Consider the following 19,052-nt stretch of genomic DNA (forward strand, 5'->3'; position numbering starts at 1 on the left):
CGATTTGTTAGAAGAGAAAAGAAAATCCGAAATCTACCCTTAATCTAAACAGTGAAAACATCAGTTATCTGAGCAACTTTTAGGGATGAAAGTGAAGTTCGAGCTAGACTACATTGAAATGGAATTCCGGTAGCCTTTTAGGGTTCCTTTCAAAATTACCTAGCACGTCTTTTAACCAGCCTCTCACAGGGAAATGGACCTAATTGTTATGCATGATAACATGTAACTCCATTCCACGGTTTAGAGAATAAACCAAAACATATTATCTATTCATCCCTCAACCTCGACGTGAATTCTGTTGTTTTATTTCTCGGAAGACAAAGCCATCAGGACAGGGCCCATTTTATTATTGGTGGGGGCGAGGAGAGGGAGGGGTCACAAAGAATTCGTTTTCAAAAGTGTTGTAAAAGATCTTTTATTTTTTTTGGTTCTAGTCGCCCGACATTGAGACACACATATTCCTACATTTACACTTAACTTCCCACAGTTGTTCGGGCTCACATTGCTACATTCACTAAACTGGTACACTACAGATAAGCACAGCCAGCGAGGGAGAGCTTGACATGGAACAAATGTACAAAGCTTTTGAACAGAGTACACGGGTTACAAGAAGGATACAATTGAGCTCAGCAATGAACCACCTTTGTATGCTGAAAAAGTTCAGTTTCATTTGCGGTGTTGAAGTCTTCAAAAAGTTATAAATCAAGTAAAGCTGCCTGTTTTTGGCATGAAAAAAAATATAGTTCTTTCGTAGCAGAGGGGCTGAAGGTGGAATACCAACCCCCTAAATCGGAAAACAATAAATACAAAATATACTTTCATAAACTGTACAAAGTATACTTATGTATGCTTATCAGCTTCTCTGTTAAATGTTCTAAGCACTACTCGACTACTTTTTCAACTCAAAAGGGTTCAATGCCAAACAAGAGATCGCTTTTTTTGTAGCTTCGATATTTTTTTTTTTCGTTTTCACCTTAGGTGAAGCGAGAGGGGTTTTATTTTCAAACGCTTATGCTTTTTGTTTCTCCCATTACATTGTTCCTCTGCAGCAGAGAGGGCATGTCTATCGTCAACTCTGTTGACGGTTAAGTTTTTCTCTTCCTGTTTACAGTCCTGTGGTGTCTCTTTACTGTGTTGGGTAGCCTGCAGCCTGCTGCATGACGTAAGAAGTTGCATTGGCAGGGGCGGGCCCCCCTTGGTGATGTCCTATCATGCCCATCATCTGTTGTGTCTGTGTGCCAGGTTGCTGACCAGCCGTAGACGCTGGCGCCATTTGAGCTGAAGGAGAACAAAGGACTAAAGTGACTGGAGGGAAAACAATTGCACGTGATCAAAAGACCTTAACGGCCGTGTTGGTTCTACATGCAAGACGAACTTGAAAATGATGTCTGCTGGTCGTGAAACCATTAGGCGCTTATACGAATACATAAATCAAGAAGAGTTTAGCCTGCGTAGCAGGAGTAAGAAATTAACACAAGGCGTTCTTTACCCCTGTTTCGTCAGCTAACCAGTGCTTTCCATTTTCTGCCAATATATTCATTAGAAGTTACTCTCGAAATAATATCCTAACCCACAAATAGCAGTTTAGTAAGTGAAACATTGCACCAGGATGGTGACCAAACTTCGATCAAATTCCCTACAACTAGCCAATATTTTTACCAAACGGAGACAAAGAAAGTGTAGAATATTCCCTGACTGGGCCTTTGACAATGCATCTTCTTAAAATAACTACTGGTAACCACAAGAAGCTTGCAGTTATCTCTGCATGCATTACCGCAGATCCAAGCAGCATGCAGGGCGCATGTCACATATGAACTCAGACGCTGATTGGTTAGAAGGCCTGATTGATATCTGGGAGGTCATGGGTTTGAATCCTGTCAGGGAGTCAGATTTTTTTATTTGTCCCTTGCTCGTGAAAGGATAAAACTTATTTCTTTTTCGTAGTTAATGTTGTTACGTGTCTTAAATTTTACTCTCGGAGATGAGTTACGTGCATATCAATAAATGTTTCATTCAGGCGAGAATGGAATTACAATAGTGTATGACTACAAGGCACGATTCCCTTCAAAACACGACAGCAGCTGCAGACATCATTTTCAAAATGCTCATCTTTTCGCAAATCACAATATCTCACCAGGGTATCCCGGTATACCTGCTGGAACAACTTGCATTGGCTGATTTCTGTGAAAGAAGAGGAAGGAAATGTAATGCAAACATTCACTGAACAAGAATTAAAGTGACAAACATTTAACAGGAAATAAAATAATGTTAGATTCCACGACTCTGAGTGTTGTAAGTGTTCTAATTAGCTCGCATGCTTGAAGAAAGTCGCCAAAATGGTAACATCACTTGCTTGTTGATAACGTCAACTTGATTTTTTAGTAACTATAGTATCCTGGTCATTTTGGTCAAGTTTAGCTGTTAACAATCAGCCCAGAGCTAACACAATAACATTATTTAATTCATTAACTGAATCGAAATGCAAAAAGCAGTTCAACATTGAAAATCCTACAGTTTCAGTTCAACAAGAAATCGGCTTTAGGGCATGCATTTCCACTGAAAAATACAAGGTGAAATCAAGGTTTGGAAAATTAAGCCTAATAGGAGACTTCCCCAATACTTGGGGGGTGGGGATGGGAGAGAGAGTGGAAGATTCTCAGTTCTCACATAGTTAACGTTTGTTTTAGCTCTCAAGCCATAATAAATCACCCACCCCTTTTTCCTTTTTCCTCTCTCTGACTCCCTTCTGCCACAACCACCAATCTATTTGTCATAAGAGGTGGCCTGCGAGCAGACCTACAAACGTCGGCATGCACCCAACATAAGGCCTGCACATGCCTGCTGCTAACTTACCCAAAAGTCTGTTGTGGATAATAGACATACTGTGGAGCTGCTGCCGTTGGGTACTGAACATACCCTGCCTGGGCCTGTGTCTGCTGCTGCATAGGCTGCTGACCATAGAACTGTTGGTAATACTGCTGATAGTACTGAAATATAAGCAAAACACAAAAAACGGCTCAGTAAATAATATTGTACTTATTACAACACAGAAGAAAGAAAGCAGAACAGGTTTTTGGTATGCTCAGCCGGGTTGGAAGAGGCAAAGACCTACGCACTACTACCAAAATCAGAATTTTCAACACCAATGTAAAGGCAGTTTTATTGTACAGCTCAGAGACAAGCAGAGTGACGATAATTTCAATTTCATCTACAAGTGTCAGTCTGAGGATATTCCTGAGGGTATACTGTCCTGGAGTGATCGCCAACAGAGATTTATGGTTAAGAACGGGTCAAGAGTCTATCAACACTTACGCCATAAAGAGAAGAAGCTGGGAATGGATTGGTCATACACTAAGGCAGGGTTAGAGGAACAGCACGCCACGTGATGGATTGGAACCCGCAAGGCCCACGCAAATGTGGTAGTCCTAAAATTTCGTGGCACAGAAGTATCCAGAAAGACCTGATGGAGACCTGCTTGAGTTGGTGCGAGGCCAAAAGAGCAGCTCAAGACTGACAGAAGTGGAAGGCACTAGAGGATGCCTATGACCCCCTCCCCCCATGGGAAAAGACAATTTGATGATGATGAAATAATATTATGCAGAATGATAAATCATACTGGTCCCAAATTGGTAAAACACTTAAAAAGACACATCTGTAAACATTTCCTTTTTTGTGATGATTTTTGCCTTTATTTCGTCCTCCACCTGGGCTCTGATAACAAGCACTCAATCTGGCCTCTTAGTGAAAACCAAACGCTGGCAGTGGAGACTGACCAATAATTTACACCTTAGAAATAATGATCACAATACCTGCTGCCATTGCTGCTGTACGTTGTTTATTTCTGCATTTTCCTTCCCCCAAGAACACTGAAAAGAACAGTTAGAAACACAAGTCAACAAAATACAATGTACATCATATTAATTCAGAGATTAAACAATACTAATACTAAGCATGAGGTGTTTGTGATTGAGCAGTCGCAAAGTAATATTGGTTTGCATCATCTATGTTACACGATTGGCTTAAAAAAAACCCTGCCAAATTTTTCAGCCACATTACGGGGTTGCAATGGTTTTTCTTAATAAAGCTCTCTATCTTTCATCAATGACTCTCACTTGTTTTCCAGCGCTTTGCATCAGCTACATGTAATAACTTTGAGTTTTGATTGTGTATGTAAATTATTGCTGAAGATCCTAATATTTCAAGGTGGACCACTTACTTTCAATACGTTATCTCCTAGGACAGTTCTCTGTGATTGGTAAATCGCTTCTAAAGCTTGATCATGCGTATAAAATCTGTTCAGAGAACAAAAGAAACAGTTAAAAAGAAAAAGTTGTGGTTGTGTTGCAGATATTCTTATGGACATCAACAGTACATTGGGTCAAGTGTAAGGTTAACTTACTTGATAAATCCATAAAACTTCTCTGGGAATATTCTGATGTCATAGATTTGTCCAAACTGTGAAAAGTTCTGACGAAGTGTGTCATCTGCCAAAGGGAAAAGAAACAAAAGATTTACTTCAGAGAGAATGTAGCGTTTTACTCTTAAATGTGACATCAGCTCATATGCCCTATTTTCGAAGTAGGATTTGTCTTCACTCATACTGGCACAGTGTGGTGGCCTCAAGGTTCCTACACTCGCCTCTGGATCAAGCGGTTAGGGTTCGAGCCCTGGCCAGGGACATTGTGTTGTGTTCAGTGCCTCTCTCCACCCACGTGTATAAATGGGTACTGGCAAAGTTAATGCTGGGGGTAACCCTGCGATGGACTGGCATCCCATCCAGGAGGGAGTAGAAATACTCCTAGTTGCTTCATGCTTCTGAAACCAGAGATAAACCCAGGCCTGATGGACCACTTGGCTTGTATGCAGATGTAACCTTACCATACTGGCGCAGTAGCCCAAAGCTACGTGTCATAAATGCGGCCCAGAACCACTATTTTTACAGCTCTTTAATGATCATAATTCACTCTAGTCAAAAGTGATTACTCCAGTTTTGAAATTAACCAAAACAAGGAGCCGTTCCTGTTAAACTAATCCTCAACAATGAAAGCCTTTTACCTATTAGGAGGGAAAATCTACATATGGCTAAACAATATTATACTTACCTGTGCAGCCAGGTGGTAAATTCCCAACATACACTGTAGAGTTATATGGAGAAGCTTGTCTGGCTATTTCCTCCATTGACAGTTGCTTTGTTGCTTTAAATGAAGAAAAGCTCAAATTATACCTTCAAAAAGTAGTGTCCACTTAGATATGGAATACAATTCCATGAGTTTGAGTTAAAAATTCAAGGTCAAGTTCACAGCAAAAATTTTAACTCGATTCTACTTGTGCAAAAAGAAAGCTCACCAGGATATCAAAATTCATCATCAGAATGTTCACTTTTGTAACTCATTTTGATGAAACAAAATTTTGAAGGAATAAAACTGTCTCTGTCATCAACCCACATCAATTTTGCAGGGCCGCATGCATTTCTAGTAGGGCTGTACGCACTTCTCCTGAACTATCACTTTGACACATACGGCCCTCATAGAGGACCTTTCAAGATTCTTATAGTTTGCAAGGAAATAGTGTACAAGACTGTACAGGTCATATCAGAGTACATACTAACACGCAAAACTTACTCTGGGGAGTAGTTGCTTTCCGAGCTGCCCAATTAGTGCGTATGTTCCTTCCCTTTAACTGTTGTCCTAGATAAAATTAACACACTCAGATAAGCAGATGACAAACTTGAAACAACATGTATGTGGATAGATGCAATAGATACTGTAGGTATCTCACAGGTAGGCCAAGCTCTCAAACATAGCATCTGTATGGAGGTTACACAACAGTCAACATATAAGGATTTGTACAGGAAAAACAGTTCTTTCAGGATATAAGTTTACCAATCATTCTTGGGTGCCATAATTTGATAAATGAACTGCTACATTTGTGACTAACTACACTTCTTTTTAGTAGACATACAGGTAACATTCCTCCCAAAACTTGCAAGTACTGTATGAGTATTTGTGCATAGATTAGTATGGTGAAAAAGCACTTCTAGCACAGTCTCTTGTTTACTGTTTTGATGCTGAAGGAAGCAGGGAACAGGAGAGGGCTTACCACATTTCTTGGTGCAACAAAAAAAGGGGGGGGGGGGGAGGGCTTAATAGAGAAGCTACAATACACTGACTTCCCCTGGGGGCTACAGTACTGTTAAATTCCTGTCAACGAGCACAACTGAACCAAATTACCTTTCATCTCTTTCATGGCTCTTTCTGCATCCTACAAACAAGAAAACATTACACGTCATGAAATAACAGAAGTTTATCTTTGCTTTGTTGTTAATTTTCTTTTTTGTGCTGCAGTACAAAATATTATCTAAATACAATCAAACATTAAAGTGTGAAAAAGGAATAGCATCATTCCTTTATAATTAACAATGCAAACCAAGTAGAATAAGAATGGAGAACCTAATCATCTAAGGTGGTGTTCCAAAGAGAGAAAACACAATATCTAAAAACAAGACTAACAAGGTCCCGATATACATACCTCTTTTTTGAGGAACGACACAAAACCATATCCCTTAGACTTTCCAGAAGTACTATCTTTCACGACACGACAATCCCTACATTAAGAGTGAAGAGGGCAATCCTGAAATTACTATGGTTATAGGTAGAAAAATTCTATAAAACTGAATAAGGAAAATTATTACAAAATGAGAAAATCTAAAGATACAATATAGTGATATCTTAATGCTAAATCTACATGTCAACTGAGACTCAAATGATCAAACTCTGCACTTATTTTCTTATAATAACATCTTAAAAGCTTATGGAAAATACCCCTTACTTTCAAAGTATAATTATGAAAAAAATCATGAATAAAAAGCTTAAGATTTAACAGCTTCAACAGCAGTTTTCTTACAATCTACAACATTATGACTACTGTATATGTTTCAAAAATCGAATATTCACTCTCTTTTCATTATTCTGAATTCTTTACTAATTTAGAAGATAAAAAAGAAGAAAAAACAAGCAAGGAAATGGCATACATCGCCTGGGCGGGATGCAATTAGTGCACATTCATCTGTATTCAAGCAAATAAGGAAGGAAGTGTTACAACACATACTGTACTAAGCATGGATAAAAATATCAAACATATTGGGCTCTTGTTAAACTGAAGATCTAAAATTAAGCTTGAAAAACAGCATAGCAATGAAACATCTGACAGCCATGACAAGATTAATTACTGTACTGCTTAGAGGCCGGGTAATGTGAGTAACATTTTACAAGCAATGTGTGGTGCAAGTTGAAAAGCGTTATTGCAAATGTTATCACCTGTGTTGCAAGTTAACGCAACATGTTGCGCAAAGTATTGTAGACATGAGTTCAACTTTAAGCAACATTTTGTCGTAACTAACAATACAGGGGGTAATACAAGAAACAGTCCTTTCAACTTGCACTGCAACAAAAGTGCGACAAGTTACAAAGAAATATTGCCTGTGTTACTTGGCCATGAGAAAAATCAGGAATAACTTGTCAAAATAGTTCATTTGGTAATATTTGATATAACAACATTTCCAGTTTCAAACAATAGTATTTCAAGTTACATGTGTATGTAATAATTGGGTCAAAGAAACATTACTTTTCTCTTTCTTTAAAATCCAGGCTAATTGTCAGTAGAAATGATAAACTAGTAGCAAAAGCAAACTTTAACTTACCAATGATATCATCTTCTTTGACAATAATACAAATGTTGACATTATATGAAAACAGTTGAACCCCCTATTAAATGGTCACCACTATTAGGTAGCCAGTATTCAAAGTCCCAATGAGCTGGCTTTTCTATTGTTTTTACCTCTGCTAAATGACCAGCCCCCTTTAAGCGGCCACTATCCATTTCCCAAGGGTGGCTGTTTAATAGGGGTTGAACTGTACTTAAGTTATCTAAATTGGGGCACAAAGTAAGAGAGTGAAGGGAGGGGAGAAAAATTTCCGTGATGTTCTGTTTGTATGCATGTATGTATGTTTGCATGAGCTTTCACATAAAACAAATTGTTATTCTGACCCTAGCTTTGCTTTACCCTTCTCTTCAATTTCTAGAAACACATTTATAAGAACTGTAACTCTTGGCGGCTAATGGTCCCTAGCTACACTGTAATTCACTTTTTTGTTCGTGAATTTCAAACAAAACCTGACCTACATTGTATTTTGAACCAAAATAGAAACAAAAAAGTTACGTATGGTATAAAATAGAATCAAACAAAGTTGAAAAGAAAAGAAAGGAACCTAACTGTAACCACTCCCACTCTCGGCTTTGCATTGGTAATCACTGCAAACCAAAGACTGTGTCATTTCTGGGCAAGCTACAGTAGTATGTAATATGATCAAAAAGTTCAGAGTCTTGAATACAGAGTGGCTATATCTAATAAGAACAAGGATGCAATTGCTCTTCAAAAGATATCAATTCATTGCCATTAAACCCAAGTACAAGGGCAGGATTTAACACAGAATCTTGTTGAGCCATGGGCAATCTCCACCCCATTTGAGGCAGTCATATGTAATTTAGTTAGAAAAGCTCCCACAGTAAGGCCCCTACAGTTCTGTGTGCTTGTAAAGATAAACAGATTGTATGCATACTTCAAATGGCCACCATCTTGCTATGATGAGCACAAACCCTCAGTAGATTCGGCGCTTTTTCCAGGTTGTGCTCACCATGTGAAATCAAGATGTTGGGCATTTCAGGAACACAAATGATCTCACCAAAAAACACAGAAACATAGGGGAATATAATTAGTCCACTGATTGGATTTTACAAGCAGATGGAAGATAAAAACTGAGCAATATCCAAAGGACATGTCACACATCTCTGTATTATCTTCATAATCAGTATTGAATTTCTCAGCTGCAATCTGCAGGACTTTGAGTTAGCATACAACAAGATTTGGTCAAATATCTTCTCATCCAGCCCCTGGTACAATTAAGTAAACCACTACTATATTTACACTGAACTCTTCAATCAATTACAAACAGTTAGCTTAGTTTATTAAGTAAAAAAGCAAAAACCACTTTCTGCAGAAAACAGGGGTAACAACGCACTCACTAGACTTGAAACAACTCAATGCTTCAACTATAAAAATATAATTCTTTTTTTTACTTGAGGAATTTCATACGTGAAACACTTCAATGCTACTGTTGTCATCATGTTATTAATCAATTTTAAACTTCAACATCACTGGTTGACAGACTAAGTATTTGCGCAAATATTTATTAAAAAAACCATTCTATAAATTATAGCTGCTTTGTTTTTTTGTGCCTTTTGGAAAAAGTAAATTAACCATCACTTATCAACACTGTATGTTAACTAATGAAGAGCCACTTGGTTGTGCTAAAGGAATAACACTTTTAAATCTTAATTCACATTGATTTGTACAGTTAGCGAGTAAGAAAAATGTATGACAGGTTGAAAAAGGTGAATGATCAGGGCATGTCAAGGATGTTGAAGGTCAAAATTGACTTCAGCAAGTGAAAAAAACAACAGTAATGAAAATGGTGTGCACAGCAAATTGAACAGTGTAAAAGGAATAAAAAATGCTAAGACTTACGTCACTTGTCCAAAAGCAGCAAAAGCTTTGTAAAGACAATCATTGTGAATTTCTGAATCAAGGTCACCCACAAATATGTGGTAATGATCTGTAAGGATAACATAACACCAAAATACATAGATTAGTAATATAACATGTTTACCAAACTGAAACAACAATCTACATAACAAAAGTTACACTCCTTCAGGAGTCCATCACTAGGAGCATGCAACTACTCCATATTCCTGTCATGGCATTTTCACAGACCGAACTATCTTTATTTTGAATTTTCAGTGAATTCAAGCCCTAGCAAGAATCTCAGTGACTGATCACAAGCACAGACTTATAATTAATTGTTAACTGACGTCATCATTTCACTGTAAGATTAAAAAGAAAAACAAAATGGCGGAGAGATGCGAGGAATCGTCTGATAGTTCTAGTGCAGACCAAAACTGGCCTATTTTGCAGGAAAAGAAGTCTAAAAAGAGATCAATCTGTAGTAGTTGACCAAGCTGTTGCTTTTCATGGCATGAAGTCACTGGAAGTTTTTGTCTCAAACTTAAACTACATTAATGATGCCAGAGACAAATGCAGATTACTCAACTAACTTGCTAGTACGCACTTTAAGCTAGCTGGAGAGAGATGCTATGTCAGACTACTCCCTCTGCTCTACTAAACAAATCGTGACAGACAAAAAATAACTACTCCAGAAAAACCTGTGCATTGAACATGACTATACACAAAACAAATTTGCTTGCTAAACAGTTCATTAGTCAGACAGAATGAATAAAATTACACAAGACAACAGACAAGAGGTCACTTTAAATAATGCCATGTTGATCATTCTTTCAAGCATAGCAGATTTAATCAACCTGACAATAATAAGACGTGGTGATTGTGGCAAAATGCTGTCTTTGTCAGTCTACAACCTTAAGGTAGAAACAGGCCAGAGGTCACTTTAAATACTGCCATGTTGATCTTTCTTTCATGCATAGCAGATTTATGCACTAGACAAGGATAAAACATGGTGAATGTGGTTAAATGCTGTCTTTGTCAGTCTACAATCTTAAGGTATTGACATGCCCAAAGATGGTGGTGTGTGATAATAATTTGCTATGGAGTGTGGCAATTCCAAATAGGCACATGTATATAAGAAGCTGCAATGTAGTACAATAGAGTACTATCGACATGTAAAGAACTGAACAGATTTTTGAATTCTTCTTTGACAGTGATGCTATCAACAAGAACCAAAATAATTCTGAGGGTGTAAATGGTACCCCCAGATTTCCTATTCAAACAAAGGCTGTGATGATTAATTCAAAATAACAATGATAATTACTACTGGGGGTAAAAGTGAAAACGTATTCATGAATGAAAGTTAACAAAATGATGTTTTACCAAAGAGCTTACACAAACAGCCAAACAACTTTTCCTATCTGTTAAAGTTGACTGATTTTGAGACTGAGAATTAATTAAACTTAAGGTTGAATTCATATTGTTGCCTCAATTCATCTGTCAAACAGACTTACTAAAACATGACACATACTACTTGAAACAAATGTTTCAGACATGGCAAATCAACATAGAAAAAAACTAATTATCAAATGGCTGAAGGGAATAGTGACCTTTTTGCACAGACCTTGAAAACCCTAGCTTTTTCTTATAAGACTGTCCAAGGAAACTTTGAGTGAATGCAATTAATATTAATGAGGTCACCAATAAATTACTTCAAACCAATAACTCTGGCTTGCAGTCCTTCAATCAACCATGAATTCAAGCCTCTTAATATTACAGTAAGCAAGACCAGTTCCATTGAGAAATATGACAAAACACTTTTGCACACTTTAGATCAACAATCAGGACTTAAGAGGCAAAGAAATGCCAGCCAAATAGCACTTTAAAATGCTGTGAATTCATGTGTGTATGTGTGATATTAATAGCAGAGCAATGGAATTCTCTGTTGTGAACCACTGAAAATAAACTGCTTTGATCCAACCTAGAGTCTGAGCAAATGAATCTGCAGTTCAACAGTTGAATAGAATGAAAATTATCTGTACTTACTACTTGTATCCTTTCTCATGCCTCCTGTGTTACTAGTCGCCCAGTTCACCTTGATATTCTGGGCAGGACATGCAAGAGAAGAAGAAAGAAACAATGAACATTATGCATTATTAATAACTAATTGATCTTCTTATTATAGCAAGTTTCTGCCAGCTGCTGGTGTTCACTCCATTAGGCAGGTGGTCTGGAGTGAAGTTAGCACAAGAGTTCTAAAAGAATCTCTGACCACAACATACAGTATTGCTTTGATATGACAGCGTGTTTGACTTTGAATTAATTTCTGACACACAAAATTCCACACTATTACTAAGTTAAATGATGATCACTGCAGATTTGGAAATCAATTTCAGAGACCAAAACATGGTTGATTTCTCTGCTTCTGCAACTGTTTCCATTAGGAGGAAATGCAGTATTTATAAATTCCACTCCTTAGACATGACAGATCTGCCATTTGGAGGAAATCCATTGGACAAGAACAAAATAATTTTATTCAGACCTGTCAGGTTTTAAACCACTAGATATAAACATGTCTAAGAAATTATAGCCCCATGGGTCTTCCCAATTGCATCCTTTGGGATCTACAAACAAACTCTCTGTTCAACTTTCACCTGCCTGTATCCATGCAAACAACATACCGGTACAACTGCAAGCTTCCCCCCCCCAAAAAACCCAAACAGTTAGTGAAGAAGATACAAAACAGGAAACTGAACAAAGCTCTTCCAGTCATGTTTGAATTGAAAATAAACTGCCTTTCAATATCCTGGGGTGTAAATAAGTTCACTATTTTGAAATACTTTCCATTGATTACTTGCAAAATGACAATCCCTGGTTGAATCTACATATACATCTGGGAGGAGTTTCACCAATTGGCAAACTAGTTTATTTTTAAACCATGTTATCTTTGATCAAAATGGTCATCTTATAAATCTAAAAGTAGCTGATATTTTTTGTCCAACAATTTATATGCATGGTTTGCCTCTTAGTTTAGAATCTTACTGGAAAACTACCAGGTAAAGCCAGCAGGTGAAGTGAAACCCCTCTGAGTGACCAAATCCACCAAGCAAACAACAACTAAAGCCCTACACATTTCTCACCCAACAATATAGCCAGGATGGTGAAGATAAAGATTCAGATTCCACCAAAGTATTGCCAACCCAGTACTGATGAATTCGCTAATGACCCCAGTGACAAGCAACTATGAAAACCCAATACTCCCCTTAGTTATGGTTTTGGTTGGTAACTCCAGGAGGGTTTCAACTACTTGTGGCTATTTTTCAAACTGGGGAAAAAGATTCATATCTCCTTGACGGCAAAACAGTAAGTACTGTGTATAACTGCTACAGGCATGCCTAGCACATCGGTACAGCAAAAATAATAAAAATTACAATAAAAAACAAGAGAAGGATAAATTTTGGGAAATCTCCTTAACAAAGCTACCACCTTTGGTTAAAAAGGCACACTTGATAACTGCCAAAAAATACCAGCAGATGAAGCAAGACCCCCCTCTGAGGCCAATCTGGTTAGCAGACTACAGTGTAATCCCTAAAAATTTCATACCGCAGTTAAATAACACTACGTGCGCAATTCAGCAACACAGAATTGCAATCGACTAGAGCAAGAGTTAACAAATCAGCCAACACTATCATTGTAGATGTCCTTTCCAACAATCTCCTCTTTCAGGTAAACAGTACCAGCTAGATTTACCCCCTTAGATTGAGAGGATGGGTGGTCTGCCACTTGGGTGAAATTTAACTGTGTATGGACCTTACAAAAACTAAGTACTTCTTCAACTGAGAAAAGTAGTTTTGAGTGTAAACTAACTCTGCAAAGGAACAATATATCAAAAAGACAATTGAAAATAATATAATGCAACTAGATTTGGAAATCTTGTTTATAAAGCTGCAGCTTCCAATGCTAAGTCAGATTAAATTAAGTGTCACACCAATAATTCCAAAGCTAAAGTACTTTAAACAAAATTTGTAATTTACTATCAACCAAGAGCCAGGATCTACTACCACACAGAATGCAGCATCGATAAAAATGAATTTTGACAGCTAGCTGTCACTGTATTATCTTAATGTCATTAACAACTGTCAAAGCTTAAAATTTCACCCTCCTTTTCATTTCATCCATAATGGATTTAATGCTTTGTTTTGACTACTAATTTACGTAGGAAACCAAACACAACAGCATGTAACGTATGACACACAATCTGCGGTTTCTTGTACAACAAAGAAGTTCAAGGCCAATGATGGTACCTGTCAATGCCCTATTAACAGAAATATAGAATTTGAAAGAAAACAGTATATAAACTAAACAATGCCAGAAATAGCAGCTATCAGTTTGTTCTACTTTTATGATGACCCTGATAATCACACATAAAATGGTGATTTTTGACAAAACCGCTTGGATTGCAAAATTTTCACTGATCAGTCAAAGTGTGAAATGTGAAATTAACCTGTCAGTGAACCACTACCAATAACATTGTTATCTGTCAGAAACAATTAGTGTATCTCGATGCCCATCAGCTTTGTCAGTTGTAGAATTTTACTTTTAAGTTGAGTTCATAATTAAACCATCAAACATATCAATACATGCAGCTTTACATTTCTGCCAACTGAAGAAAAATTTTTTCACTGACAGGCATAAAAAGCTTCAAGAAGGACTACTAACAACTTTAGCTTGTCACACAAAATTCCTTGAAGTGAACTAAATAAGGGTTTTGAAAGGTCCTTTAAAAGTTGTGCACCTCACAGAATTTGAGTCAATCTCACAGGTCTCATCATCTCACATTCTTTTTGATACCACCCCAATGTCTCAGTTAATTATTGCCAACACTCTTTTTATAGCACTTGCTGAAAGTCAGATTTCATTAGAGGCAAGGTACATGTACTGTACATACCATTAGTTAAGAAAAACCCAGGAGCATTGATTGGTGGTTGCCTTACCCAGTTCTCAGCCCTACGTTTAAGAATCTTAAGGTGGCTTACTACAGTTTTTCAGAGACTAGTAGCGTGCACTATGATTGCTTGCCAGACGTCAGTATTAATCATGCCTGCACAAATGACTCAAGCAACCCTAAGAAGAAACAAAAACCACTTCAGCACTTGAAAGGCGTTAAATCACTTTGGTATGCATATCAATAGTTTGAAACTCTGTTCAAACATGTGTTTAAGCCTAGGGCCAAAAAAATTGACAAAACAACTCAATAAACAACCCGTAAAAGAGTTCTAAATTACTCTTGCTTTCTCGCACACAAGACATGGCGTCACATGAGCACATGCTTAAATAAAGGGCATGTGCAATTCAATTTTCTTCCAAGGTTGTAAAAGCCAGTCTTTGATCGAGGATTACTCGAAAACCTACCGTACAACCCATGATGAAATTTTCACAATTGATTTATAGGGGTGAATCACGTTTAGATCCAAAATGTTTAAAAAATGCGTAAGACAGATTTTGAGGTATTTTTGATTTCACGTTTTCTTAGTTTGTGAAAAATCTGTCTTACAGATTTTTATTTTAGTTTGCATGAATTTTAAATCAGAACCAATTTCTTATTCCTGAAATTCTGAGGTGGGGTCATACCAGTAGATTTTGAGAAAAATCGTGGTTTAACCTACTAGTGCCCAGTCTCTCCTTAGGTACTTGGTCGTTCATTTTGGCCATTTGTTTATGTTTAATTGTTCAAGTTTCACATAGAATGGTAAAAGACTTCAGTAAACAGTAAATAGAGAAAGGAAAAACATCTTGGAACATTATTTTAAAAGAGTTAGAAGTTGGGCTGTTATAATCCATCAAAACTGTAGTAGGCCACCTTAAGTATATGTCTTTCAATGATTGTTCTGAGGTGATGGTGCATGACAATAGCATTTTCATTCATAAATATCGAATGTCTACTTGACTATGCAATGTGATTATAAAGATGAATCAGATTGCTATCATTTTGGCTTCAGACTAGAGCTTGAATGATGATTCCACTACATATTAACCAAATCATGCATGTGATCAGGAGAGTGGAGGCCATTCGGTTTGTAGTATATGAGAGATAGTTTGCCTGAAAAAAGAAATTATTTTACTAGTAAAATGACATCAAAACCTTGGGATTATAATTGATTGCAGTATTAACAATACTGAATTTCACGACGTGCCTCGCTTTAATTTGAATGAGGCCATTCACTCCGTTTGCAACAAAGCCAACAAGAAATGAAATAAATCACTTCTAAAAACATCCCTATCTGAAATTTGACACAATGACAAGTTTGAAAATTCTCTGGTTGAACACAAGCATTGAGCTTATTGGCAAGACAAGAAATATTGATCACAAAAATTGCTGCATTTCAAAGCAACGAATGCCACAAACACAAAACCTACAAGCTATAAATAGATTCAACATCCATCAAGAAAAGCAGATTTGAAGTAGAACTAATAAACACACATAGATATAGCAATTTCTCTTGGACAATTGGACCATTGACAATTCTGTCAGAGGGGGAAAGGTGAAATGAGGTTAAGGTTCATTTTAAATAGTAAATGGTTTAAAAAAGTTCACTTTCCTGTTTACAATACAACTTTTCGCAAGTTGAACTACGTGCATTTACAAGTGTATAATTTGGTGAATATCACTCTTTACCATGTTGGAGTTAATTCAACATCACAAATAATTTTCAGATCTCTTTTCATGAGTGTATAACCCCAGGAGACAGCTGAAATCCAGGCTATTCTCAGAACAGACTGGTAGTATATTTTGATGCCTTGAATGTGGATGGAAATAGGTGAATTGTATTACCCACCAGGCTAAAATTATCATACTGGGTCCATGTTTGATACCCAATTAGACCATGTTCGTGCTTTAATTGCATATGCAACCAATGTGACTGTATCCTTTTGGTTGATAACCATTTTAGCAAGCAAATTCTTCTAAGGCACTGACTTCATTACAAGCTTATGGAAAGCTTACCTTGTCATAAACATGCCTATTATTCATTGCAAAAAGTGCATACTCCGCATCTTCTTTGTTTTCAAATTCCACAAAGCAGTAAGGATCAGTTGAGGAACTCTAAAAGGAGAGACATGAGAGCTGGTTAAATGTAAACAGATGAAGTTGAGTTGAACTTAACATACAGAACATCATCTGTTGTTACAACAAAAACAGATATTATTTCAACCACAGTACAGATATGATTCAGAAAGTTTCATTACTTGCTACCCTCACTAAGCATTGACAGAGACAGTGAGGATAGCAAACAAAAAGTTTGCTTGGTAAAAGAGAATTTCTTTTCAAATAACAGCTGTTTCTCACTCATTCCTGATCTCTGTTGCTATGTTTATAACAGAATTGGTTGATACCCTTAGCAGTGTATCTATCAAGTTGTACAGGTAAGGTAAGTTTGAGTGTTCCTTTGGGCCAAGTGGCCTATCAGATGGGATGCTAGCCCATCATAGGGCTACTCCCCCCCACACAGCATTCAATTTGCCAGTATCAAGTTGGGGGATGTACTTAAGAAGTTTGGAGAGTATTCAAGAAGCTAGAATTGTTCTCGGCTACATATATGCCTTGATCAGCTCTTATGCTTCTCTAGTACCTCTCCAAACTCCCAAGCGCAAACACAACTTGATAGATATTTCCTTGTGTTATCCATCAGTAACTTAATAGATACCCACTAGGCGTGTAACAATTCTTAAACAGTCAATGCTTGTGGGTTTAACTAGTTTCTAACTAGTTTGGAACTACAAGTGGTAGTAAAGAACTTTTCTCAAATTATCCAGTTTTGTTGAGATGAAAGGTGAACCTTAAGTTTGTTATATCCTGCACCTCAAACACTATGATTCAGCAAAAACACTTCACATAACACAGGGCTCGACTTTCAGGATGCCAGTGAAAAAAATTTGGTCACATTATCGACCCCAGCGGCCCCCAGCAGTGTAAAATGGTCTTAAATTACCTGGGGCAATAACACTATCAACCTTGGACTGGCTCATAATCGGATCTTGTCTTGTGACTGTGGCAAATTTTGAACTAAAACTTTTTACTTGGGCTGGTTATTAAGTATTTATCATCCTTACTGAAACATGATCTGGCAATTGGCAGCAACACATGATTTTCCATGAAAGTTTTCAAGAAATGATAATTTGTTTAAACTACTGTAACTGTGTTGACCGGATGACACTTTTTATTTTCTATGAACCATGATCAGATCAGATTTAACGAACAAGGCCATGTTTTGGACCCCCTGAATCCACCACAACATTCTTTACCATGTCTTTAGCCGAAAGCCTGTTCAGAACAGGAAATACATGGAGATAGAGATTGAAATTGATGCTTCCCTTACTTTCTCAACAGGTCATCTAATAGGTTTGATTTCTTACAATTTGTTCAAGTATTTCCAGAAAACCAACGCAGAATTGGTTGGTAAAATCGTAAAAACTACGATCGAACTTTCGTGCACGAAAATTACCGGTTGACAGAATAAATTAACACCGGAAGTTCAGAGGAAGGAGAGTAACAAAGCCAAGAATTCTTCGAATAAAAATTACGTTGTTTCATCAAAAGATAGATTTCATTTCCAATAATATAACTGTTGTTATCTAATTATGTTGAAAGCCAGTTAATCGAGTTTTCCTTGACGCCAATTGAGTCTACACGTTTAGACTGGAGGGCAGAAAACTTACAACTTCGACGACGAAGTGCACTTGAAAATATAAAACTACCAACGAATCAATTTAGTTTACAACAAAGAAATACACATCTACAAATGAGAAACATATAAGATGAAAGATAATGTAAAAAAAAACTACAGGCACCCGTATACACAAATAAGACATAAACTTAATTTATAAATGAAATGTAATCTTACATCGTGTGCAGTGGAGTATTTGAACCGGCCGGCACTTTACAAGTCAAACAACATTGAATACCCATGTACATGCAAAAAATAATTACCTACCGCGTTAATCATTTTGCATCGCACAACCTTTCCACACTTGGAGAAAATAGCCTCGACAAACTGTTCGGTGCAACGACGATCTAAGTTCCCAACATAACTAAAGAGAAATGGCGAAAAAAAATGTGAACGACAGCATGCAACTTCCTGAATAACAAAGCCAAAGATCTCTCATAGTTTCGCAATTCTTTTACTTACAGGCTTTTTTTCTTGTCTTCTGTGTCATCCTTGAAACATAAATTTTATTCGTTAGCGAGAATAATGAAGGAAAATCGCATTAAGTTTCTTTTTACTCACCATTGTGGCTTTATCACAAGATGGAATATTACGGAGAAAATCAAGAGAAGCCAAGAGCTGCGCACGCAACAAATGTGTTGACGTCACAAACAGTGCCTCTTGGAACTATGGGAAATTTCTGGTCGAGAGCGCGCGGTTTGATCTGATCGATCTGATCCTGATTGACAGGGGATGCCCCCATTGAGCGTGAT

General features: G+C 37.2%; 1 protein-coding gene across 1 annotated transcript; it reads right to left on the minus strand.

Moving 5' to 3' along the window:
* Positions 1-399: 399 nt before the first annotated feature.
* Positions 400-18,938, minus strand: LOC145478326 (nucleolysin TIAR-like). The gene is made up of 16 exons (XM_081456304.1): positions 18,862-18,938; positions 18,763-18,791; positions 18,568-18,664; positions 16,581-16,679; positions 11,624-11,681; positions 9,584-9,671; positions 6,529-6,604; positions 6,231-6,261; positions 5,622-5,687; positions 5,103-5,195; positions 4,400-4,484; positions 4,217-4,292; positions 3,810-3,866; positions 2,854-2,987; positions 2,135-2,181; positions 400-1,278 (listed from the first exon to the last, which is right to left on the minus strand). Exons 1-16 carry the CDS (start codon positions 18,862-18,864, stop codon positions 1,127-1,129), a joined length of 1,191 nt encoding a protein of 396 aa, XP_081312430.1. The 5' UTR covers positions 18,865-18,938; the 3' UTR covers positions 400-1,126.
* Positions 18,939-19,052: the final 114 nt, after the last annotated feature.

The sequence above is a fragment of the Orbicella franksi genome, chromosome 2 (assembly GCF_964199315.1).
Source record: "Orbicella franksi chromosome 2, jaOrbFran1.1, whole genome shotgun sequence".
In the NCBI taxonomy this organism is placed as follows: Eukaryota; Metazoa; Cnidaria; class Anthozoa; order Scleractinia; family Merulinidae; genus Orbicella; species Orbicella franksi.